The 27617-nt window shown below is 47.3% G+C and overlaps 1 protein-coding gene across 6 annotated transcripts in view; it reads right to left on the reverse strand.

Moving 5' to 3' along the window:
- Positions 1–27617, reverse strand: part of CCNK (cyclin K) — a 426168-nt gene that overhangs the window by 239079 nt on the left and 159472 nt on the right. For all 6 annotated transcript variants that reach the window (XM_085626423.1, XM_085626425.1, XM_085626421.1 and 3 more), the window contains one exon: positions 2391–2448. In XM_085626423.1, coding sequence (XP_085482549.1) covers positions 2391–2448 — 58 coding nt within the window. The remainder of the gene's footprint in view (positions 1–2390; positions 2449–27617) is intronic.

The raw sequence follows: 27617 nt of genomic DNA on the forward strand, positions 1-27617 counted from the left end.
GCACACCGGATGGACGTCGATGTGTGGGTACTTCGCATTACATACCGGACACCTTTTGAACGGCGTCCTCGATTCCATCGTCGAAGTAGTTGATGGACAGGTAAATGCGAACAAAGTCGGTGCTGAAAGTTAGTAAACTAACAGAGTATCGAAAACCGATCGATAAACAGTACCGACGCGAACTAAAGGCCTTGTGGCCTCGACAAAATTTTTTCCTAACTTGAGCTAAGATAGCACATCCGAACCCAATGGCGGAAAAAAACAATCTGAGGATGGAGAGGATGCCCATGCGCACTGTAGTCCAGGGGAGGAGTCACCTATCCAAGGATACTTCGAAGACTCTTCCAGGACAACAACGTGCAAACATCCGGACCCAACACTAGGCGGCGATCTATGCACAGATATGAATTCAGCAGCCCACATGCCTCGAACAAATTGTATCTCACCTGTATGGGTGGGCCTAGGGATGCAGAATGGTGCGTTCCAAGCCAGTGTGGGAACAACAACATAAGGGGTAGTGGCCAATTATTGGGCCTGGGTATGGGGCTACTCAGGAAAACCTACCAATACCAGGCATTTCCGAAAACCAGACAACCAGGAGAGTACAGGGTGGTGTAAATCTCTTGAGGACTCCACAAAGTTTTCTTACCCATAATGCCCTGCAAACCTCAAAAGTTAACTACAATGCCACATTTTCCTTGCATTTCTAGGACATATCCTTCCAGAATCAGAAGGAATCCACAAAGGCACACTCTTTTGGCCTTGGTTTGATCTGTTCCCATCACAGGCACTAGGCCCAGCCACACAAGGGGGGAACCATTTTTATCAGGAAGCTTGGGGGAATGATAGGTGGTAAATAAATTAGTTGCTCCCCGTGAATTCCAGAACTTTGCATCACAGAAATGTGAGGTAAAAGTGTTTTTTTAGTCAAAGCTTGAGGTTACCACGCAAGTCACCCCACCTTTGATGCCCCAGATTACTAGTTTCCAAAAAGCTGCAGGTTGTCTGCTGAACTAAGGTCCAACATTCACAGCTAGCCAGATTGCATATATATATATATATATATATATATATATATATATATATATATATATATATATGTGTTTTCAGTGGAAAAATGTGGTGTGTCCAGATTTCTTTTTGGGCCCTTTCTTATCGCGGGCACTTAGCCTACACACAAAAGTGTGGTATCATTTTTATCGAGAGATTTAGATGAACACAGAATAGTACAACAAGTATTTTTACAAACTGTACTTCTCTGCATTTGTGCCCTCCAAATGTAAGCCAGTGTGTAATAAAGAAGACATTTTGAGAAATGCCCTCTAATTCACATGCTAGTATGGGTAACCACAAATTCAGATATGTGCAAATAATCACTACTTTTAAACTCCATATCTTTAGCCCATTTCGGAAATACCCAAGTTTCCTTGATGCCTATTTTTCACTCTTTGTATTTTACCATATAAATTGCTCTATACCCGGTACACAATGAAAAAACATTACAAGGTGCAGCTCAGTTATTGGTTCCGGGAACTTCTAGTTCTTGGAAAACTCACAAACCCTATGTATCCCCGAAACCAGAAAGGTCTAGCAGATGTAACAGTATATTGCTTTTGTAAATACGCCATCGAGATGAGAAATTCTAAATGAAAACATGGTCACAAATGAACGTTTTTTGCTAATACTGGTCTATATTTGTTTATTTCAATACAAAGATTCTTTTTAAATCTTAACGATCTACACAAATGACCCCTTGCTGAATTCAGAATTTTGTCTTGTTTTCAGAAATGTATAGCTTTATAGGATCCACCATGGGTTTTACCCCCATTTCCATCGCAAACTGGAAGGAGGTTGAAAGCACACAAAAAAATAGGGAAAATGGGCTCTCCCAGTAAAATAAAACTGTGGTAAAAACAGGTTTTCTGAATCAAGTCTGCCTGTGCCTGAAAGCTGGGAAGATGTTCATGTTAGCACTGCAAACCTTTTGTTGAAGCCATTTGCAGCAAAAAACAGACACTTTTTTTCTGCAGCACTTTTTTCTCATTTTTCCCCAAAAGAAAATCCACAATTTAGCTACACTTTGGTTAATTGCTCGGTCTCCTCCAAGGGAATCCGCAAACCCTAGGTAACTTTAAAATCCCCAGGATGCTGGAAAAAGGAGGACTTAAATTTGGAGTGGAAAGCTTATGTAGAAAAATAGTTATGGAGGCCCGAGTGCAAACTTTCCAAAATAGCCAAACAAAGCTTAGCACTTGGCGGGAGGTAGGAGGGGGTTAGACCTAGTAGCGAAAGAGTCCAACCTGCACTACAAATAACTCAAATCAAGGAGCGACCACATAATTGATGCATATTTGAAATAAAATGTTCAAGCATATCTGAAAAACATTTACCTGTCATTTACAAACGTCCAGGCCATCTGAACAAGTTTCTGAATTTTGTTTTTATCACCTATAAAAGAAGAAAAAATATTTGCAAAGCAAGATTTAAAAAACAGTAGTGAGCAAAACATCACTCCACATAAAACTGGAAAAACATGAGCATGCCGACATCAATTACTGTCTTTAGTAGCAATTAAAGAGATCTAAAACTACTGGTAGTTCCAATTTTCCAAGTCCTTAAGCGGACCACTTCTCTATAGGAACCTGCATATGTGCATGAGAAACAGGATATACACAAAATGTAATATGTGAACATATGAACAGATAGTAATGAAAAAGGCAGTCTCCAGTGTGTGCTCATTACCTGAGGTTCATGAACCTATGTAACTTTCTACCTCTATGCCCCATACTTTGTTTCTGATGTTTAATTAACCATTTTACAGTGTGCAGTACATATATATTATACATGTCAAGGAAAAATGAACAGTTGCAGATAGTAGTTCCATCTCACCACAGTACACAAATCGAACCATTTCAGAGTTGCGCGACTGCTACAATCAATACCCCATACTTAATGATTTTTGTGCCTACAGATGCATGTCCTTCAACTGGTAGCGAGTAAACACTGTTCATAATCACTTCCAATCAAACAAAAGTGTGCAAGAAGTCAGGAACAGGTGATCTAATTTAAAGTCTGATCTCATCTTTTTGTTTATGTTTTAATATAACTTTATTGGCATTTAAGATTAACAGACAGGCTGTTTCAGTACAGGGAATTGTCGGAGATATATTCACCCCCCTCCTGTCCCATAATCAAAATAAAGCTGAAAACCATCCCTTTTAGCTTTTCTTACAGCTTTCCATGCCAACAGTGAACCATTTAACTCCCCCCATTCCCCACACCCCACCCTTGCCTTCGTGTCGAACATCGTGTCTGTCAGGTTGAGTTATTAGTGAGCATCCTGGATATCCCACAGTATCCCTATTTAGCATCTACCATCAGCCAACCTGCAATCAGTGCCCTGGTGGTACTTCCGTCCCCTGCCCATTCACACCCTCAAGCTTATCTGGACCCGATGGTTCCTGTAGATCAGACAAGTCCAATCTGATCTTGTAAGGAATTGCGCCCTTTAAAGTCTGACATAACAAGCATTTACAATGCAATGGTCTCGGCATTGTTAAATTTAGAGCTATTGGCATTGGTCATGACATTAATTTTGTTTTTGCTTTTAAAACATTTATAGAAACGGCATTGTTATTTACAATGTCAATAGCTTAATCACTCTCAAATGCAAGACCTATTGCATTTGCACCCACACACACAAAGCAACCCACACACAAAGCAACCCACACACACAGAGCCACTCACATAGAACAACCCACACACAAATAGAGCCACCCACAGAGCCACCTACACACACGCAGTAGCCCACTGACCTATTTACATTATGTGCACTTTGTGATCTGCATGGTACATGTTCTTTGCTGCAGGCACATTTACCCTATGTGCTACCTTTCCAGGAGTCAAAACTTCCACTAGACAAAACTCCGATCTCTCTCTCTAGGAAGAACATTAAACACCAGAGTCATCATGACATTTTTATTGTTGCCGAAAATTGCTGGAGGTCAGGAAGGAGGCAGCAAGCGCTTTTAAAACCTTAATTTACTTGCAAACATAATGTCGCCACCCAAAGTCAGCACCCGGTCTCACCTGTTGCACTGCCCTAGAGCTGGCCCTTCTCAAGGGTCCTGTGACCTAAGTGACAGAGTCACTGTTGTTCTTGGCTGTGCTGCTTCATTGGCCTGCTAGCAAGACTGGAGGTGAACTTCAGTATGGATTGTGGTGGACAAACCTTGAAGGTTAACCCAGACTTGCCAGTGCTAGGGTCCACCTGCTGGTGCCAAGACACCAGCGCTTCTAAGGTCTTGCGAAGCCTTCTAAGGTCTAGCATGGGATTGTGCTCTCTCAGCAGTCTCGTCTGGTGGACTGGTTATTAAGGCTGAACCTGGTTCCCCAGTTCCAAATTCAGCAGCTCTGGCCATACTGCCACATAGTCTCCCCCACTGAACACAATACTGTCCCACTGAGAAAAACTCACACTGCCTTCAACTACAACCCAATTGCTGCCAGCTATAAACACCTGGATGAGGCTCAATTTAAATGACGCAATAGAAAAGAGCAATATACGGCCTACAAAAATAAGTAACATCATCCTGGAAAAAGCAAACACTCATAGGGGAATGCAAAATTTAGCAAACCATGTGAAATGCAAGGAGGAACAACATTGTTACCTTAACGCTTTTACACTCACTATTCAGAAATCAGTGAGTGCTTTTGCCTGAAAGGGGCCTTCAATGGTCCCATTTCAATGTCCATTGCTGATATCCTTACAAAACGTTAGCAGTTGGACGCAGAGCCGCAGTACACATTTTGTTTTCCAATCCACACCTTGCAGTACCTCCAGGATTGGTGCACTAGTTGCAAGTCCCGGGAAAACAAAGACAAGAAACAAAAAATAGCGCTTCACTGGCAAACTCTGTAAAAGTGTAGCTAATGTGTTTGGGTGTGAATAAAATCAATCTGGCTAGTTTGCTACCACTGTCCTACTTTATTTAGTTATTTTTCATATTTTTAACCTTTTATTCCAGATGCTGCACCTTAGAATTAAAATACGACATTTCCAGCAAAAATGATTTTCTTTTTTGGATCCATTTCACAGGGGAGCAAATAAAGGAAAGTAGAGGAAAGAGTGAGAACCCCATCTTGAAGTCAAGGTTTTCAGTAAGAGAAGAACTGCTAGACAGAAAGAGAGGGAGGAATGAAAGAGTGGGGGGGGGGGGGGCAGCTCAAGCGGCAGAGCAGAAGCGGACACTGTATTTTTCTTCTGTAAGTAAGAAGGAAAAGACAGAGTCCTGTTACTTCTCTGCCGCCAGTGAACCATGTGAAATGCAAGCAGGAACAACATTGTTACCTTAATGCTTTTACACTCACTATTCAGAAATCAGTGAGTGCTTTTGCCTGAAAGGGGCCTTGAATGGTCCCATTTCAATGGCCATTGCTGATATCCTTACAAAACGTTAGCAGTATGGTAAAAAGACCACATCCCTGGACGCAGAGCGGCAGTACACATTTTGTTTTCCAACCACACCTTGCAGTACCTCCAGGATTTGTGCACTAGTTGCAAGCCCAGGGAAAACAAAGGCAAGAACACAAAAATAGCACTTCACTGGGAAACTCTGTAAAAGTGGTGCTTAGTTGTGGAGTAGATATAGCTCCTGCTTCTTGTAGGGGGCGTTACTATATACGGGCGCTACTAATGTTAACCCCTCAAACGGGAAGGCCATTGAGAGCGCGTTATGAAGGAGAGGTCTCCCGCACAAAAGAGGTGCCCCTATCGAAAGCTAGACCTATGCAGAAAGCTTGGGCCAGTGAGGAAAGTAAACCTGTGCTCGAGAGGATTCCAGCGCCAAAGAGATGTCTGTAAGTGAGAGGTAGATGGAAACGGAAGAATGATTTCCAGCGCAGAGATAATCCCCCGTGAGGGGCAAGGATGGAAGAGATGCCTGTAAGGGAATGTTATTGGTATAGAAGACTGGATACCACCAAGGAACAAAGTGCATGAGGGAAAGGTAAATTGGTATGGAGGAAAGGTTTGCAGCACAATAAAGATGGCCCCAAGAGAAAAGTAAACATGTGGAAATGCAAGCAGGAACAACATTGTTACCTTAACACTTTTACTCACTATTCAGAAATTAGTGAGTGCTTGTACCTGAAAGGAGCCAGGAAACGCCGGACTTGAAACGCCGATCGAGGAAAAGCCGAGATCAGCCTTGCAACAAGGAAGAGGCGACCCCACGCCCCGCTCCGTAAAGACCGCGCATAAAATGGCCGAACCTTCCGAAGTAAAAAAAAAAAAAAAAAAAAAAAAACGCCCACCACGTGTAAAAGGGGCAAGGACTACGAAAAAGAGAAAAACGAAAAAACACGCCCCAGAATCCGAAAAAGACGGGGCTTGTTTGGAGAGACAAAGCTCTTCTCCAATGGCTGACCAGCATTTAAGAGGCCAGCCAATGGAGAAGAGGGGCGGGTTCAAGCCCCACTTCTGAAAAACGTTAAATCTCGCAAGCGCAGCCTTCGCTAGCCGAGACCTAAAAACGACCACATTGAACTGAGTGGCATTAAAAATTTATGCCAGTACCATCAATTTAATAATTATTTTGTCTATAAACAAATGGGCAGCAATAACAACAAAAAAATGTAAGTGTGGAAATCCTAAATAGATTACTAGCTGAGGTAAAGTGCGCTCCTCTCCTTCAGCAACTTCTGAAGTACTCTGTAGAAAATCACTCCAACAAAATTAAGATTGGCAACCTTCCAACAAACAAAAAACAAGCATAGCAAAGCCAACTGGTCTGGCATGCATTCTGAGTCAAGACGAAGACATTTAAAAAAAGCTTGCAGCAGTTCAAAAACAAAATAAAAATTACTGTTTCCTGTATACAATGCATCATGCATGCTATCACGTTTGGCAACATAACCACTCAATAGGAGGTGGATTAATAAACTACATAGTCAACTGCACGTGGTGAAATTATTACTCCTCTGGGTACAGTCAAAGTGAACTCTTGGGTATATTTTATAGAATTAGTAATACAAGTTAACCAACACCTAAGCTATCTGCAAACACAAACTGCTAATGATAGAGTTTTAGGATGTTTCCGAAAAGGATAGGAAAAAAAAACCTTACACTTTGAAATATACCTATGAATATGCAAGTTAGTGGAAATCTGGCAACAAACAGGAACTCCCCTCACCCTACACTTGCACAGGTACACCATTAATGCTGTAATCACAGAGAGACGCCATTTGTAATAAATATTATGGTGTTTCTCTTCTGGGCATTCCCATTTTTGAGTTACATGTGCTAATAAAGAGTGAATAACGTGCAATTAGAAGAAAGAGTATTTAGTATATATTATTCTGTTTTGCAAGGACATAATGAAATTTTCTTGAATATATTCGCAGTATTTAATCTAAACACTGTTCTGTTTCACATCTAATATTAATTTCTGAAGAGTTTCTAAAAGATTTAGATGTTGGTGGGCGGGTTACTCCGTCACAATGGCGACTGATATCACGTCTGCCAAAACATACATACCATTATATCCTAAGGGATTTATATTTCGGCAGACAGGATATCCGTCACAGTTGCAATGGAGTAACCGGTTTGCCAAGATCTAAATAAGGCTCTGTGTCGAATATATTGTTGCTGTTCATAAGAAACAGTCTGCTAATTGCTTATTCTGAGTTTTGACAACAATGAACCTCTACAACCGCCTCACAACAATAGACGCCACTCACAACCATCTACTCACCGCATGGGAGCAGCTCACCACACAGAACACCACAGCCATCATGAACTTTATTCATTCCGGAGCACCCACAAACCTCTGCCACCACCACTTCTCCAACCTCGGGAGCAAGGAAACCGGCTACGAACTCCCCTCTTTTCTCAACGCATCCATCACCAAGGATGCCTTCCCCAATGGATGGAAATACGCAGAGGTCAGATCCCTCCTCAAGAAAGGCTCCGCCAACCCCATCGAACTCAACAACTACCACCCCCATCTCGTTGCTCCCCTTCCCCGCCAAACTCCTCGAGAAGGAAATCAATCGGCAACTCACCGAACACCTGGAAAGAAACAATCTGCTAGATGCCTCTCAATCCGGTTTCCATGCCAAACACAGCACAGAGACTGCCCTGATCGCTGCCACTGATGACATCAGAACCCTGTTCGACCGGGGTGACACAACGGCCCGAATCCTACTCAACCTCTCAGCAGCATTCAACACCATATCGCACCACACTCTCATCAAGAGACTCCACCACATCAGGATCCAGGGAGATGCGCTCAAATGGATCGCATCCTTCCTCGCAATATGAACCTAGAGAATATGCCTACCACCCTTCACCTCGGAACCAAAGAGCATCTGCAGCTTCCCTCAAGCATCATCCCTCAGACCCACCAATACTTACATGGCGCGCCTGGACAACATCGTCAGAACCTATAGCCTCAACATCAGATCTTACCCAGACGGCACTCCGCTCATCCCCTCGCTCTCCGAAGACCCCCTCCACCACTAGGACTAACTTAGATAACTGCATGACAAGGGTCGAACGGATGAAGACCAACTTCCGAACTTAACACAGACAAGATGAAAGTGCTGATTTTTGGCAACAACGCCTCCCCGTGAAACGGCATCTGGTGGCCCATCGTACTCAGACCCATGCCCTCACAGACAGATCACAACAGCAACCTTGGCATCATCCTGGACAGCAAACTCACCATGAAAAGCTAGATCAACGCAGTCTCTGCCGCCTTCTTCCAGACCCTCTGCAGGCTCCGAAAGATTGTCAGATGGCTCCTCGTCAGCAACAGGAAGACCGTCACTCAAGCCCTAGTCACCAGTTGGCTGGACTACAGCAACACGCTTTACGCAGGAATCACCACCCAAGTCCTAAAGAGACTCCAGACGATACAGTACTCGGCTGCCAGACTCATCCTTGACCTACCTAAATGGACTCACATCACCACCAGCTCCCCCCCCCCCCAGAAAACTCCAATGGCTCCCCATCCAGAAAAGATGCCAATTCAATATGCAGACTCTCGCCTACATGGCTCTCCATGACCAAGGACAAGCATACCTCAACCACTGTGGGAACTTCCACTGACCCTCTAGACCCCTGTGCTTCACCTCCCTCACCCACACTAGGCTAAAGTGGAGGACGATCCTTCGCCTACCTCGCCGCCAGGTCATGGAATTACCTTCTCCTTCACCTCCATACAACAATCTCTCTCCCGGAATTCTGAAAGGGACTAAAACCCTGGCTCTTTGACTGATGCCAGCAAGAACCTAGCATCTGGATACCCTCACGGGTGAGAAGCGGAGCTCTACAAATCAGAGTTGATTGATCGATTGAAATAATGTTAGAAAAGCTGGGTACAAAGAGGGAGGGGGTTAGAGTGGAATCTACGGACAAGGTGACAACAGGAAAGGATGTGAAGAATCAGGTCAGTTTCTAACAGAAGGCTACTGGGAAAAGAGACACTTAGGGTTTGCTCAACCAACTTAAAAGCGAGGCTGGCCTCTCTCAACAAGAATTGCAGGCCTTGCTATCATATTGGGCATAAGCCCTAATGTTCAAAATATGTCGGTGCAAAGAATCTCAAAACAGGTTTTTATTTTATGCTGTGGTAGAATTAGCCTAGCACTCAGAAGTAGCAGTGTGGGGGTAGAATTGCTAAAAATGAATAACAGCAATCACGTAGGAATTTCTCCTTTTATTTACGCTTTAAATAAACTTTACTGCAGCCATTTTATTTATCCTTATTGTAGCTTCAATTCATACTGTGTGCACTACAATAGAGTTTTGATTTGAAATTATATCTTGATGGGGCAAGGCTTGGCCTGCCAAGATGGCGGATGTGTTTTAGCCTGGCTACTGCAGGCCCAGCGACCATCGTCGTGACACTTGAGGCTGTGTGGGCCCTCTTACAGGCTCCCTCCCTCACTTTGTTCTCTTTCTCCCTTTGCCCGCCCCCCCGAACCCCCCCCCCCTTGAGCTTAGAGCGGTGCAGGGGGCCACTTGGACTTGCTCATGGGCTCTCTTCTCAGGAGACAGTGGGGAGCGAACCGAGCACTTGAGGTGTCTCTCCTCCTTTCTTCCCTTCCACCCCTCCCCTCCCCTCCTCCCCCTCCTTTGACCACAGGGGGCCTCCAATCTGGTTGTGCTGGTGGCGGGGACATCGGCTCCGGAGGGCGGCAGGCCGTGCCCTTGACGTTCAGTAAGCTGAAGAGGAGGAGAAGTCCACACCAAGAGTTTAACTTGCCTCTCTCCCAACATACCCAAGTGGGCCTCTTAATGACTTCCTGACTGCTTTGGCAGCTCGTGCTGCCCTCTTGGGGTAAGCAGGCAATTGATGAAGCGGTCGCAGAGAGCTGGTGCTATCCGATGGCGCATCCTTGGAGATGTGCGACAGGCCCCCACCTCCCTGCCGGCACGCCTTCGCCCATGGACATCCCCACATCGCAAGCAGACCTCGACAGTGTCCCAAAGCCATTCAAGACTCCAGAGAATCATCTGAAGAAAAGGTGGGCAAGGACCGCGCTGATGTGTCCTTACCACGCAAAGATCTTCACAAAGTGGTTGGTAGGGTGACAGAGGATGCGTCCAGGGTCTCCACAGTGGAGGACAAGGTGACGGACCTTGTGCTTCAAGGTCTCCAAGCTCCTCACAATAGCGTCCCTGAAGGAAAGAGCCCCTCAGTTGACCACTCCACTCACCCCTAACGGCTAAGGTTCTATCAAGGAATTTAAACGGTCTCCTCGACCATATTAAAAGATCGTACGTTTTGAGATATATGAAGCAGTTCCAGCCAGAGGTGGTTATGCTACAGGAGACCCACCACCTGGGTATGCAGTGCTCCATCATTGGTCGCTTTGGTTATGACAGGGATTCTCACTGGTGGTATCTGCATGGAGATCCTCAAGGACGTTATGTCCACACAATATAATTTTATCTCTGCCTTTGTTCCCCAACAGCGCCTCAAATCGTCCCTACAGGCTCTTTGCGATCTCCTGCTGACTCACCTGGCGACTACACTGCTAGGGGGTGATTTCAATGCGGTCCCTGTGCTAGACAATACCGTACATCTCCAATCGGGACTTCGCACGCCCTCCTCAAACTGTGGGCAGATTTGATGCATGGAGGACATGGCATCCCACTCAGTGGACATACACCCAAGCATCTATGGCCATAAAACAATGTTGCATATCGATCAGATCTGGCTTTCGGCTACCAACATCACTTACAAGTGCAGATCCTCCCCTGACACATATCTGATCATGCCCCCATCTCCTCCTCCGGGAAATGGGACCCTCTCAGTGGTTTTTACAAGCCAAGTGGCACCTCAATGCCGGATACCTCATGGTTTAGGACTGTGCTGACTTCCTGGAAAAGGAAATCGAGTCATTCTTTGAACTAAATGGCAAAACTGTTGAATGCTCTGGAACCCTATGAGCGTCCAGCAAAACTACCATTAAAGGCTTGATTAAAGGATATGTCCTGGGCAAGGAGACTCGCCAACTAGAGAAGGTGACTGACCTGGAGGCACGGATCCTTACATTGGAATGGGTAGGCTCGTCGTAGAACCTAAACAGATCGTGATCGCCACCTGGTGAGATCTAAGCTGAAAGACTTCCTTCTTTGTGAACTATTACCAATCACTATATGCTGCGGCACCCATGTCCATGTGAGAATTCGACAACCCAATTCTAGAGGAGATCCCGCTGCTCTCCATCCCCCCCATAAGCCGACAAATCCCCATCCCCGTCTTTGGCCCGCGACTTTTATCGACCGATAATATTTTAGGCTGTTGTGATCTCTTCTGTTCCCTCACCTCCTAGCAGTCTACATGGAGGTGGCGGATCATGGGTCGCTTCTTCCAGAGTTGGACACTGCCACCATTGTCATGATCCCCAAGGCAGGTCAAACCGCTGACGGGTGCTCCTCAAATAGGCCTATCTCCCTCAAACACTGATATTAAGGTGCTTGTAAAGGCTTTGCTGGCTTGGTTGAGCCTGGCTCTCCCCCATTTGATCCACCCGGATCAATGCAGATTTATGGCAAACAGAGGTACCCGCCATTGTATACGCAGAGTCCACTTGTCACTATCTTAAGCACACCATATTAACAGGCTTACGGTGTTGCTCCTAATTGACTGTCAGAAGGCCTTCGATACGGTTGCTTGGACCTTTTTGGACGCAGTGCTGTTGACGACTGGCCTTGGGCATTTCTTTCGCAAACTAGTGGGCCTCCTCTATGATAAAACCACTGCTCAGGTCTGGGTTAACGGAGTCCTCTCCCCACATTTTACAATTCACAGGGTAACCATCCAGGGCTCTCCCCTTTCTCCCCTTCTATTTACCTTGGCGATCAAGCATCTGGCGTGCCTCATCAAATGAGACGCCCAAAGGCGGGGATGGTCCCGGGGGTACCCATAGGAGTGTTTAGTTCTATACGCAGACGATATCCTGCTGTTTATTGAAGACCCACAATCCTTCGGCCCCTGATGCATGGAGATACTCGGTCTCAATGAGGAGGGCCTCCGGACTCTGGGTCAATGCGGGTAAGTCTCTGCTGTTGTTGTTTGAAGGCAACACAAATGCGCACTCCTGGTGTTCCAAGATATCAGTACGCTATCTCTCCTTCAAATATCAGAGAGTCTATATCTTGCGCCTCTGACGTAGAGACTCAACTTCCAGCCCCTTATGACCGGTCTGACCAGGGACCTGCCGCGATGGGGGAGGTTATCCCTGAAGCCCTCAGGACAGGTGGCTTGGTTTAAAATGATGCATCTTCCGGGTTTCTTGTATGCCCTTGCAAACTTCACTCACCCAATTCCTAGGAGTTAGTTCCAGACACTGACATCGAAAACCAGTGCCCTCCTCTGGGCCGCGGGTCACCACGAGTGGCCTTTATTAACAGCAGACACTCTCCTTATGATGAAGGGCTGGGAACTGCAGACCTCTATTGCTACTACCTAGCTGCTAAGATCGCGACAATGAACGACTGGGTTTATGGCGGATGGGATGATCCCGCCTATCGTGCGGAGCTATACCTCCTGGGCCTGGAAAGTCACCTAGACCTGCTTAACGGGAACCCAATCCCCATATTGCTCTCCGATTGCACCCAAGTAACCCTGCTTTGCTAGAAGACAGCACTCCAATTTATCAAACGAGACCACAAACTCACTGGCACGACTCCGCTCTGGCAGGGAACATGGTTACAAACTGTGGCTGGCTTACAGGGCTTTACACATTGGGATAAAATGGGGATTACTTATCTTGGAGATATCTGGCGGGATGACGCCCTGATGTCGGTCCAGAACATGCAGGAACAATACCGACTTTCCCATAAACAATTTTACAGCTATCTGCAACTACACCATGTCTTGTCGGAACACATCCCTGCAGGCACACACATCCCAGACTTCACTCCCCTCGAAACTAAGATCCTACTGGGGAGGGTGGGCAAAGGAGCCATATCTAGGATCTACCGCTCTACGGGGGTGGAGTCAACAGCTATGGCCTGAGGACATGGACGGCTCGAGTTCCTCGCCGCCTGTGATTTCTGGCTCCTGCTTGCTGCACCCGCTCCCATTGGTGTGGGGCCCCTGGATCAGTTGTGACTCCGTGGGGTCTCCAGTTCAGGCTTGGAGACAGAATAGAAGAGTTCAGATGGTCTCGGACGCCATAGCCTAGTGTCGGCAGAGCTCTGGGCTTCTGTTTGTTTTCCTGACCTCGGAAAATGGGCCCTTGTGATACTGCGGCAATCATTTCCAGAGCAGACATGCCTCGTGGGAGGGTCCCGGCCATGCAGAAGATGGGGGTCCCACTCTAATCGCAGCAGCTGCGTTTTTGCATTTCTCGTCTGGATTCTACATGGAGGACTGCGCTACGACTGGTAGGCCTGCCTGCAGGGCGGAGCACTTTCATACACTGCTGGCCTCCTTTTATGCAATGGGCACCAGATACATTAGTGCTTGAGATTGTTGCTAGCCATGGCCCTTCCATGGGGCGCCCTGGTACTAGGTCGTTGGTGAATGCCGGGGCTGATGTGCCCTGACGCTTATCTGCTTGAAGGGTTCCCTGCCGACGGTGTGGTTCTCACTTCTTCAGTTTGCAAGACAACATCCCTCCTCCTGCCATTGTGGGGTTCTTCTGTAACCGGTGTGGGACATTCATCGTTGGGTGAGCTGGGGGCCCGTTGCCATGACTCCTGGGAGGTTGGACCCCAGTTGGTGTAGCAAACTAGGGACCTGGCTAGTTGCTTGAGCTGCCCTGAATGACTGTCCTTGGAAGTATGACTATCTCTGTGTTGAATTGTGAGAGAAGTTGGCCTGATGTATGATGTCACTAGTTCTAGTGTACACCTTATATCAGTCCAAACAACCCTTATGGTGATTGGTTGTAAAGTCAACCTTATAGACCAGCTATCCTAGTGGTAGCATGGACAAGAGCAGTCTTAGGCTAAACTCTGAATGGCATGTGAAGCCAGCTGTTATACCATATATAATCCCTTGAATACCAAATGAAAGGACACCACAACAGATATATATATATAAAATAAAGTGTATTTATTCTAGTCAAACCCTCAGCACTCTTTATGAGATTCGAGGTAAGTACAACACAGTCTTATTCAAGCATACATCAAGTCACACAGGTAAGTAATACAGTTAGGCCCTAGGGGCCACGCAAACCATATACTAAGTAAGTGGTATAAGGACCACTGTCACGGAAATAGAATAGGCCTAGGGAATCGCTGGGGCTACACTACACTACCAACAGTTAGGAAGTGGGAGGCCCACGGGATTCAGGTGCAGAGTGGCAACACTCACGCGTAATGCGTAAAAGTCGATAGAATCACTAGCAGTTAGAAATAAGCAGTTTTAGGACACTTCTGGTATAGCTAGAAAGTAGAGACTCGGAAACTAGATCCTAGGATAGTCAATACCCTTGTGAGCACCGGAGTACCCAAGTTACCTAGCCCACGGGCTGCGGGTGCATAGGTGTGAACTTGCGTCGGGTTTCGTCGTGGACTTCTATGGCTGCCTGAAGGAAAGTTGCTGACAGGCAGTCAGTGAAGAGTGTCTGGTGGATCCCAAGGCCGGGATCAAGAAGGAAGGATACCTGCAAGCAGAAGGGACAGAGTCTGGGTCACTAGCCAGTGACCACATGGAACCAGGAAGGAACCAGGCGATGTCGTGAAGATGCAGGTGAAGAGGTGAAGTTTGTCGCAGCAGCCACGGGTACCAGGAGACGTCGAGGACGACCAGGACCAGGAGGCGAGCTGTCCCACGAAGGCTCTTGCTGTCAGCGGTGTCGAAGTCGAACTAGGACTCACCAAGCCTTGGCAAGCGGAACCAACGAAGAATGGAGGACTTGCTTCTGGTGCAGACCAGGAAGGTCTGGGGTGGAGGAGCCAAACCAGCAGTGGAAATTCAATGGTGTGTCGTCGCAAAGGCCGCTAGCCAACGGGCAAGCAACCGGACAGACGTGGCAAGCAGGAAAATGCAGAAGGGCCCCACGCAGGACTCGTGGAGTGTGGGGGGCTGATCTTCGGTGCAAATGGTGCTTGGGGTTGGGGCTTCTCAATCCCCGGCGCACAACTTCGAGGGTACCTCAGAAGCTGCGCTGGAAGATACTCGCCACTTTTCCCAGGTAGCCGGTCCCACGTCTCTCGTCGCCTCCACCGATCTCAGCTCGGCTGTGGATGTGAATCAGGGTCGGAGAAATCTGGAAGTCAGGGCTCTGGTCAGGCTCTGCAGTCGGTCCCTCGTAGAACTTCAGCAAAGCAAAGGGTAAGTCTCTTGATGGTGCCTGTTTGCACAGGGTAGCCCCTCCTTGGCCACAAGGGAGATTCTTCAGTCTTCTTCTTTCGTCGAAGGTCCAGAGTTTCTGTTCAAGTTGCAGGTTCAGGATAATCTAATCTCCTGGGGCCCAGCTACCACACTTATACTAATCTGGGGGGGTGGGTTGCCTGCTAGGTCACGCCTTATGGGTGGGACCTGGGAGGGGGGTGGTTACACCCCCTTCCCTTTGTCCAGTTTCGCGCCAGGACTGGGGCTGGAGTGCCCCAGCACCGGTTTGAACTGGACTATGCATGAGACACCTTGTGTGCCCCAGGCAGTGTCTAGTTTCTTTCATCCCTCCCTGCCCCAATACACTAAGGCCTGTCTGGGGTGGTGCTCGCACCTCCCAAGGCAGGATACCTATTGTCCAAGACTCCCGTGCCGGGATCACTCCCACCAGCAGGAGGTCAGACTTGTGTCGTGGCAGCAGCATCCATTTTGTGATGCTGGGGCTCTGGTTAACTTTAACCGGGTAAGTAGGTTACAACATGTCTAATCCCTCTAGAAGGGAGGGATAATATCCTCATCCCCAGAAATGGGATGGGGGTATTATTCCAAAGTGTTAGACACCTTACACAACATGTTTTGATAAAGCCAAACCATAGTTACCATAACCGTCTAAGATTATAAGGCACTTTAAGAGTATATGGTAAGCTATATCATAGAACAGCTATAAGGACATGGTTCCGAAAGCTGCAGACATGCCCAGCTCATGCTAGAGCACCATCTCACATGTTACCAAGCACTCTGCCTCCAGGATTGTTAAGGCCTGCCATAGGAGTGGCTGATAGGTACACATGTGTCTATATATAAGGTAGGTATAGGAATACTACACATAAGCAAGGGGTGATTACACGACCTTGCCCCAGCTGAGTGATCAGCCAGTTGTGTCATAATGGAAGGCCAGGCCAGGGGTGGCATAATACATGCTGCAGCCCCTGGTAGGCCTAGGGTACACCTATGCCCTGGGTACCTAAGGTACACTGTACAGGGGCCAATAAGGTGATCCTATCCAATTGGGTTATGCACCTACAGTACATAGTATTAATTTAGAGAGAACAGCAGGGCTGTGGGTCTGATCAGCAGGCCCACAGCCACATCTAAGTCGAAAACCAGTAAAGCAAAAGCAAAAAGTGGGGGTAAACATAGAAAGCAGACCCTACTCTCCTACAAATTGGATCCATGTTTTTCTGTGTTACCCTCCTTGGCGATCTACTGCCCTCCTTACGACATTTGGTGAGCGAATGCCTGGGCACACAGCTAGCTAGGTGTGCGCAACTTTCACTGCCTTGGTGTTCCCTTATTCATTTTTGGGGGTCATCATGGGGTGCACACAATGAGCCAAAGAGGATGTGGCCACCGGCGTCCACTAAGAGGGGATCAAACAGGGTGCCGGGATAAGGCTTATATGGATTGCAAGTATGAGGCACTCTTGGCTGCTATTGACACTTCTGGGGAGCAAATAGAGGATAAAATTGACTTGCTGTCAGTAGAATTGGATCTTATCCAGGAAGACTGACGGAAACTGTTGAAGAGGATCCACACTCTGGAGGGCACTATGCAGTACCAGACTCCCTTCGTCCAATCTGCGGACCATTGCATCACAGCTGTAGAGGCACAAACCCGGCACCTGGTGGCTTAGCTAGTGTGAGAAAGTGCCATCTTTATTGCATGGTATGCCCCCACTTTTTGCTGAATTGCTGAATGTACTTTGGCAGGAGTTCAGGACACACTCAGTCAATCAGGTGCCCAGGGCCTATGTTCCTTCCCTAAAACCTAAAACCCAAATTGGCAAACCCTGGCCACATGTCAGCCCCTAGTAAATGGTACCCTAGGTACCCAGGGCCTTGTGACCAGGGAAGGCCTCTAAGGGTTGCAGCACTTCTTGTGCCACCCTTAGAGGCCCTGTACCCTAACACAAACACACTGCCCTTGCAGGCTGAGTGTCTGGGTACAAGACGAATCAAAGAGTCGACATGGCACACATCCCTGTGTGCCATGCCCACAACCTACACTGCCCTGGCATACATCAGCCACCCCTCTAGCTGGGTGCCCTATGCCAGTGGTGTGGGCACAGGAGCATGAGCCCTGTGCCCCTACGGTACCCAGGTCCATTCCTGGGCACTGTAAGTGCAGTGCTACCATTTAGGAGTATATGGTGCTGGGAGCTCATCAAACACGAACTCCACAGACCCATGATGGCAACACTGAAGACTGAGAAGTTTGGTATCAAACTTCTCAGCACATTAAACCCGCACTGATGCCAGTGTGGGATTTAATGTACAATGCACTACAGAGGGCATCTTAGAGATGCCCCCTAAAACCTAACCTACAATCCACGTCTTGTCTGAGAGGCTGTCTAGGCTGCCACACAGCAGACATGTTGATGAACCCCTGGATGGAGAGCCCCCGCTCTCCTGGGCCTGCAACAATGCACATCCTGGGTGAGGTGCTAGGTCTCCTCCCCCAGGATGGGTAGGGGGAAGCTTCAAAGGCATGCCGCCTTTGTGAGCTTCTCCAGGCCACTTGCTGTACTCAGCAACTGGCCCCCACCGGTTCTGACCCCCCCCCCCCCCCCCCCAGCAGATAAGATCAAGAAGAAAGACCTGCCGTGCAGCTGCTAAGAAGAGGAAGACACCAACTGCTTTGGCCCCAGCCCTACCGGCCTGTCGACCCTCGAAACTGCAAAACCCTGGCACGTCCTGTGGCCAGCAACCTCAAAAACCCCGGAGGACCTGGCTACCTTAGGACTCTGAGCATCTGGGACTCCCACGAGCAGCGGCTCTGCTCAAAGCAAGTACCTAACCCCTGGCAACAGCCAGGAACCACGAACCCTGCACACCCTGCACCCGCCAAGCCTGGCCTGTGCTGGAGTCGACAAAGACCCCGAGGACGCCCCCCCCGGCGACTGTGACCCCGATTCCGGCACCCAAGGACCCACCTCGACGCTCCTGACAACGCCTGCAGCCTCAGAACCAGGGACCCCCCTCAACATCGATCATCAGAGGGTAAGATTTCCAAACACCAAAAGGCACCCCTGCGCCCTGCGGCCCCCTGTGCCCAACTCCTGGGTACCTACCTATCCTCCAACTACCCAACTTACCTCTCGAAATGGTGGGCACACCTGAAGAATCTCCGTCCCCGAGCTTGCAGCCTTTGTTCGTGCTTGAGCTTTCCCATTGCAATCCAATGAGCTTCCGAAGGCTCAAAAGCACCCTGCACCCAGCCGCCCGAGTGGCCCTGGCAGTGCAACTTCTACTCCTACCTACTTCCCCATTTGCCCTGAGGCAAGTGACCAGGAGCCCAGCTCCCACAGCCGCGTGGCCTGCTAGTCCGCAGCCACCAACCAAGGCCCCCCCATCTCCCACAGGATAACATTGGGCCTAACTCACTCTGCACCCGGCTGCCGCAGAGGGTGTAACAACTGTACTTACCTGACCCTGGGAGACCCCCGAGTCTGTGCCAAGAACCTTAACTCTGCCAGTCGAGTACTTATCCAAAAGCCGATAAAAAACTAGTTACTTACCTGTACACTATGGTTCTCCAGTATTATCTTTCATAGATTCACATGCTTGTATCTTCCCCGTCGTCATGGTGGGAGTCTCACGGTAACAGAATGACCACAGTAGTATAAGAAAAACTGCATAGTAAAATCCCATAGGGAATCATCTTATTTGGTAACCAAATCTCATCATTGTGGCCCAAGACTCAGCCAATCGGCTGCTAGCCCTGCCCTCACACTCCCCAGCAGAGCCTTCCTGCCTCAGATTTCCAGCCCCGAGTGCGAGACTAAAACGCTGCTAGAGACAAGGTGGTTCTGCCTGAGAAATGGGGAGGTGGGCGGGCCGCATGTGAATCTATGAAAGATAATACTGGAGAACCATAGTGTACAGGTAAGTAACTAGTTTTTTCTCCAGTATTGAATCTTTCATAGATTCACATGCTTGTATCAGAATAGCAAGCAGTACTTATCCCAAACTGCATTTCCAGGCTAGAACCCCCAATAACCGTGGGCTCTGCTCTTTTGGATAGAATGTTAACATACATTGCAGCATTTTAAAAATGTGTAAATATACATATATCTGTACATACATACGTCATAATCCATGATAAATACCTTAATGAAATAGGTGCCGTAGAACTGCTTGTCCCACTGCTGCATCCTTTCTCCATGCTGTGTCCAGACAATAATGTCTAGTAAAGGTGTGCGCATTCTTCCATGTCGCAGCTCTACAAATGTCTGGCAATGGCACCCCTGCAAATAGAGCCGTAGAAGTTGCCATCTTCCTTGTGGAGTGCGCACGTACTTTGGTTTGCAGAGGTTTTCCAGCTTTGACATGACACAAGGATATTGCTGACGATATCCACCTCGAGATACTAGATCTAGAAAGTGCCACCCCTTTCTTGGGGCCAGCAAAGGCTACGAAAAGTTGATTTGTCTTTCGGAATGATTCGGTCTTATCGATGTAAAATTTGAGACATCGTTTGATATCTTAAGACTGCAACGCTCTTTCTGCCGCTGTTGACGGGTCTTTAAAAAATGTAGGCAAAACTACTGGTTCATTCAGATGAAAGCTGGAGGGGACTTTAGGAATAAATTTGGGATTCGTCCTCAGAATCACTCTGTCCTGCCTGAATTGGAGGAATGGTTCTGCAATTAAGAAAGCTTGGATCTCGCTGACCCTTCTTGTCGACGTGAGCGCTAATAGTAACGCTGTCTTCCATGAGACAAATTGTAATTCCGCCTTATGGATTGGCTCAAATGGCGGTTTCATTAGCTGTGCAAGAACTGTATTAAGCTGCCAAGGAACTAGTGGTCTTCAAACTGGAGGGAACATTTTGAAGAGCCCTCTGAGGAATTCTTTAATAACTCTTTGGGACCAAAGAGATGGTCGGTCAGGAACTCTGGTGTACCTTGAAATAGCGGCTAGGTGTACTTTTATGGACATATGAGAGAGTCCAGATTTGGCCAATGTCAACAGATATGGAAGAATCTGATCAGACGAGACTCGAAATGGATGTAAATCGTTAGATGCACACCACTGACAGAATCTTTTCCATTTAGCCGCATATGTTTTGTTTGTGGAGACTGCCCGGGATCGTGATAGAATCTCTCTGCACTCCTGAGGGATCTTTAATAGGTGGAACTCATGCTCGTGAGGTTCCATGCGGACAAGCTCAGCGATTTCAAATTCGGATGCAGTATCTGTCCGTTGTTCATAGTTATCAGATCCTGCACTAATGGGAACTGTATCCTGGGTGTCACTGAGAGTCTGAGAAGTTCTGAGAACCACGCTTGTCTCGGCCACGCTGGGGCAATCAGAATCAGATGGCACGGCTCTGATTTCATCTTTCTTAAGACTTTCAATATTAGCGGAAAGGGGGGGAAATGCATACGCAAACAACCCCGTCCAGCACAGTTGTAGCGCATTGCCCCACAATCCTTTCTGCGGAAACCCGCTTGCAAAGTTTTTGCATTTCGAATTGTGGCGATCTGCGAACAAGTCTAGCCTTGAAAACTTTGGAAAGGTGCTTCCGATTCAGTTCCCACTCATGAGAGATCTCGGAAGATCTGCTCAGAATATCCGTTCGTGTGGTCTACCCCTGCAACATGCTGCACATGAAGCGAGATGATGTGAGCTAGAAGCCATTTCCAAATGTCTTGTGCTTCCTTTGACAGAAGTTTCGACTTTGTACCCCCTTGTTTTAGAAGGCAAAACAGACGTTGAGCTGTCGGTAGATCCGCAAATCTTGGGAAGAAAAGCCTCGAGTCCCAAGAACACGGCCCTTAGTTCCAGCAAGTTGATGTGGAGCTGCGTTTCGGACTTTGACCAGTGGCCCTGAATTTCGAGCTCATGGAGATGCGCTCCCCAACCTTGAAGTGAAGCATCCGTCATCATTACGAAACTGTAGCTCCGTGATTCGAAAGTCAGTCCTTCCGCTAAATGATCACTGATCTTCCACCATGACAGGGCGTTTCGGATCTGAGGAGTGATCACTATTCGATCCTCGAAGGATCCCTGCGACTGAAGCCATTGCTTGTTTAGCAGTTCTTGTATAGGTCTCATGCGGAACTGGCAATTTGGAAGTAGGGGGATACAAGAGGACATCATCCCCAACAAGGACTTGTAGATTCTTACTGAAACTGACTTTATTTGCAATTGTGTTGTCAACCGTATGTTCTTTTGAATCCGCGCCTCTGATGGATAAGCCTTGGCCTCCTCCGTACAAATTAGAGCTCCCAGAAATTGAAGGGACTGTGATGGTCTGAGACGTGATTTTTCTAGGTTGACTGAGACCTAGCTGATTGAAAAGATCCATGCAAACTTCAAGAGTGTTGGGTGTCTCAGAACGAACCTCCTTTTATGAGCCAATCGTCCAGATAAGGGAAAATCTGGTGACCTTGGAGTCTTAGGTGGGCCGCTATTGACGCCATAAACTTTGTAAAGATTCTCGGCGCCGACTTTAGTCCGAAAGGCAATACTTTGAATTGGTAATGATGCCCGCCACCATGAAGCGTAGAAATTTTCTGTGGTTTACGTGGATTGGGACGTGAAAATAAGCATCTATGAGGTCCAGGGATGCCAAATCTCCTCTGCCAATCAGGAGAAGTATTTCCTGCAGGGAAAGCATTCGAAATGATTTCTTTTGGATGAATTTGTTGAGACCTCTCAGGTCCATTACCTGCCTCCATTTTGATGGGTCTTTCTTCTTTATGAGAAAGAAATGCGAGTAATAGCTTTTCCCGCGTTGAAGCCGCGGAACTTCTTCTATCGCCTCCTTTTGTAGTAACGCTAAAACTTCTGCCTTGAGGGCTGATAGATGTTCTTGTCTCCTGTGTATAGGAGGCTGATTTGGAGGCTTTTGTACGAACTCGAGAGTATGGCCATGCTGAATCACATCTAAAACCCATCTGTCTGTTGTTATTGACAGCCAAGCTGGGTAAAATGAAGTCAGGTAATCCCTGCTGCTTCTCGGACAAGTGGCGGATGTGTTGATGAAGTCAATGTCGTCGATTGGATTGCTGCGATTTCCCTCTCGCAGATGATCTTCCTCTGGACTGTTGCTGATAGTTGTTTGAGGATCGAAATTGTTGATTGTTTGAGTATTGGCGATATCCCTGCTGATTGTATGGCAGATATCTATTCGATTGAAACGAGGATCTCTGTGTAAATTGTCCTCGGGGTCCTCTCCTCCGAAAGGACTGAAACCTGCCCTGTTGAAGAGATCCCAGCGCCCGCGCTGTATCTGTGTCAGTTTTAATGCTTTGGAGGGCATCATCTACATGCTTTCCGAACAGGTTCTCTCCGTCAAATGGCATGTCCACTATTTTAGCCTGCACCTCCGGGCTAAACGAAGTGGCCTTCAGCCATCCTGGTCTTCGCAGGGCTACTGTACCTGCCATTTGTCGAAATGCCACGGAGGACAAATCCATAGCGATGTCTATGGATTCCGAGGCCGCCCTAGCCCCATCCTTCAGAATAGCAGCCGCTTCTTCTTTTTTATCCTCTGGTAGATGGGCGAGTAAGGGTGCTATATCGCACCACATCTGCCTATTGAATCTGCTGATGAGGGCTAACGCATTGGAAGCCTTTATGGAAGACGATGCCATCACCGCAAAGCGCTTCCCTGCGCCATCCATTTGTCTTCCGTCTTTGTCCGGGGGAACTGCCGATGTAGAAACCGGATTTTTTGAGTTTCTTTGGGAGGCCTGCGTCACCACAGATTCTAGTCGTGGATGACCAATCAAACAGGCCGGAGACGATTCTGGGGCTCTATATTTCTTGTCTACTCGAGGAACTGAAGCAGCCACTGAAGCCGGGTTCCTCATTATTTTCAATCCTTCCTCCCAAATATGAGCGATTATCGGTATGGACCGAATAGATTTGCGTGACTCCTAGTCATAGAGGAAACATTCGGCTTCCTGAAGTGGAAGCTCAAAGCGTTTTGACGCTTTCTCCATGATATCATGGAAACCTCCTATATCTTGCGGCGGAGAGTGCGCCGGTGTCGGAGACGGAGTAGTTGGGAGAATATATTGGTCCCATTCATCGTCAACCTGCGTGTCTTGAAGAAGTTCTCCTTCTTCCGGTTGATCTACGTCACGGTCTTCCAAATCATCTCTAATTGTCACAATTGGTGGAGATCGTATCTTTTGAGAGGTAGTTTTAGGAGAAGAATGAGGTGGTTGTACTTGTGCAGGCTTATCTGCCGTCTGTGGCGCTTGAGAGTTAGCGTCAGGGAAACGCCGATAGTAGTCATTTATCATCAGCCGCAAGTCAGTCACTAAGGAAACCGGCAGGCTAGTAGGCTGAGGCTCTTCCTCTTCCTCGTAGTCATAATACTGCTGAAATGACTCCTATCTTCGTGAATCCCGTGGAGGGCGATCTTGAAAAGAGAAGACTTCCTGAACCTCATGATATTGCTCCTCATCCGTTTCCTGACTCTTAATCCGAAGTTGGGACGGACTATAAGCCACTCCTGAAGACTCTTCATCTTCTGACTGCAAATCTAGTAGATTGGAAGGAGGAAGCGGAGAAATCTTCGTCCATGTCGTAAAATCTGTAGATTTAGTCTTCTTCGTCGACAAGCCCGTCGACGACGGAATAGACTACGTTATTTTCTTTACTTTGGGAGATTTAAAAGCTGCCGTCGACGTGGAAAGCTGTATTATCGTCGACATAGTGCTCGTCGACATAGTAGTCGATGACGAAGTCTTCGCCGATGAAGATAATGGGGCCGTCGACGAGGATCCCGTCGACGAGATAGTCAACGAGCTTTTCTTCGACGACGAGGTCTTAGTCGTCGATGCCGCTGATATCATCGAAATGGTAGACGTCGACGGAGTCGTCGACAGTTTTAAAGCAATCACAACCGGCGACGCCCCAATTTTCGTCGACGGAGCTGAGGAGACTTCGCTAGACTCTGTAGATTTTAATGAAGACGAAGGAGCCCCTTTGTCTTTTGCTATTTTAGCTCTGTTTTATCTTCCGAAGTCGAAGATTTCCTCTTTTTTGAAGACTTAGATTCCTCTTCAGAGTCAGATTCTGAAGTGACCTTCTTCTTTTGAAGCCACAGCAGAAGACGTGCCTCCCTGTCACGCAGGGTTTTTGCAGAAAAAGTTCTGCAATGCTTACAGTCTTTAGACACATGTTTTGGGTGCAGACAATATAAGCAGTCCTTGTGGGGGTCTTCAGAAAACAATCTAGGTTTTTCACAGGATCTGCAGGGCCTGAAGAGCCTCTTTTTAGAGCTTTCAGACATAGTAAGCAAGAGAATATGAAGCACAGTACCTCAATCCAGCAAAGAGAAGGAAATTCTAGATGAACAAGAGGTCAAAAGTTCACACAGGAACAAAACTGAGCAAAGCTCAGGGAGACTCCTCCTCACACAAAGGCGGTTGGAAATCTGAGGCAGGAAGGCTCTGCTGGGGAGTGTGAGGGCAGGGCTAGCAGCCGATTGGCTGAGTCTTGAACCACATAATGATGAGATTTGGTTACCAAATAAGATGATTCCCTATGGGATTTTGCTATGCAGTTTCTTATACTGTGCATTGACTGGCTGCTTCTGAAAAAGTGTGGAGGTTCTAGACTTTAAAATATTCACCTAAAATCAACCGAGTAACGAAAACGGAAATACTGACCTGCTATTAGGAGAGATCCCAGCGCTGGATCTTGGTGCCCAGCACTGACCCTGAAAAGTAGTCCCAATCATTCTTACCACTAACTCAATTTTCTCCCCTAGGAAACCATTGACTGTTTTTCTGTGAAATTTCTTCTAAGTGTCAATTTTTGCAAACTACAAATATTCTTTAAAAATCATACCAACTGTGAAAACGTAATTACTTCCCTGTTTTAGATAGAGGTCCCAGTACTGAGCCTAGGAGCCCAGCACTGGTTTACAAAAGTAACAAGAACATACTTTACCCGCAACTTGAATTTTCTTCCATAGGAAACCATGGACGGTTTTTCTGTGATATTTCTTTAGTGTCGATTTTGCAAACTTATAAATATTCCTTAAAAATCGCCTGTATAACTTAAATGCAGTTTCTCAACTACTTACAGGTGGTACACTAGTGCTGGATCCAGGATCCAACACTGACCTAGAAAAAATAACCATAACGCCACTTACCTGCTAAGTGAATTTCCTTCCGTAGGATAACATTGGTAACTTGATCAGAAAAAGTTCCTGGTTCAACTTTTAAAATAGCAAAATATTGCTTAAAAATCACTACAGTAACTAAAAAGTATTTACTCACTTGTTTGCAAGAACTGTCCCAGGGCTGAATCTAGGATCCAGTCCTGGAGTTAGAAAAGTAATCCTGAAAGTAATCTATTGCGTATAGCTTAAAAGTCCCATTGAGGTCAATGTATTATTGTGTTTGAAATTGTGTTGCCTATTGCAACAAACTGTAAATATTACCTGCCCTGCAAAAGTCAATTGCCTATTGCAAAGTATTTAACTAAAGCATCTCATTCTGAGAAAGTATATTTTGATACCTCTTGTTGGTTCTAAAATAAAACAACCATATATTTTTATATACAAACCATTGGCCTAGAGTTCAGTTCTTGAGTGTGCGAGACCATTCGCTGACCGAGTGTGTACAACAAATGCTTTACACTGTCCTCTGATACTGCCTTACTGCTCGACCAAGCTACTACTTTAGAGAGTAAGGTTATATCTAACTTTAGCCTCTGCCAAACCTCTGGGGACTGTGAATCCTATACATACTGTACCTATTTGGGAACAGTATATATAGAGCCACTTTCCTACAGCTAGACGACCAGGAGAGCCGTGCTCGCTGGAATAATGTCTGTATTGTGGGACTGTACGAAAAGGTGGTGGGTGACTCCCTGTTGGCCTACTCGGAGGACTGGCTGCAGGAGGTGATAGCCCCAGAAAGCCTCTCCAAATTCTTTGCTTTGGTACGGGCACAGAGTGCCGGCGCAGCTGCCTCGCCCTGGGACCCCGCCGCATCCGGTGGTGGCGCACCTACTACATTTTCGAGATAGGGATCGCCTCCTGAAGCAGGCACGTGCGCATGGCCCCTTTGCTGTGGACAATGCTAAGGTGTCCCTATACCCTGATTTCACTCTCCAAGTTCAGACTCAGAGGGCAGTTACTTGCAGTGAAGAAAAAAAAATGAATTCGGGGCTGAATTCTTTGATTTTCCCTGCTTGGCTGCGAGCCCAGGCTGAGGATATAGTGCATTTCTTTTCTGACCCGTCTGTGGCCTTGGATAGGCTCAAGCTGTATGATAAGGGCACTGTGGGTGCCAAGGTGCCAGAGTTGCAGCAGCCTCCATGCCAACTATCTCGGCACAGATGGGCATTCCAGCCACAGCCTCACAGGGGGTGTTGGAAAAGGCTAGGGTGGTTGAGACTGCAACAAAAATGGGGAACTTTGAAGGTTCCTCTCAACATCCCTCCCCGGAACATGCAGCTCTGACTCAAGAGTCGGAGGATTCTGTTACACCAGGGCTTAAGAACACCTTAGTGGGGGCACCCCGGGGTCAGTGAATGATCATGTTTAATGCGATCTATTTTGGCACTGTATTCTCATCTTGCCTTGCTACCCTTTTCCACTTACTGTTGTTAAAGTTGCTGTGAGCGGGTTGTGTCGCTCTTATATCCTGTGTCTATTCCAGTTGTGGGCGGGACAGGGCGGAGGGGTTGGGGGGGGCGGGGGAATGGGGGGGGCTTGCCAAGGCATTTACTAGAATTAGTTTGGCTGCCTGTGTGCTGCTCTTTCTTCCTTTAGCTG

This window comes from Triturus cristatus, chromosome 9, assembly GCF_964204655.1.
Source record: "Triturus cristatus chromosome 9, aTriCri1.1, whole genome shotgun sequence".
NCBI lineage: Eukaryota > Metazoa > Chordata > Amphibia > Caudata > Salamandridae > Triturus > Triturus cristatus.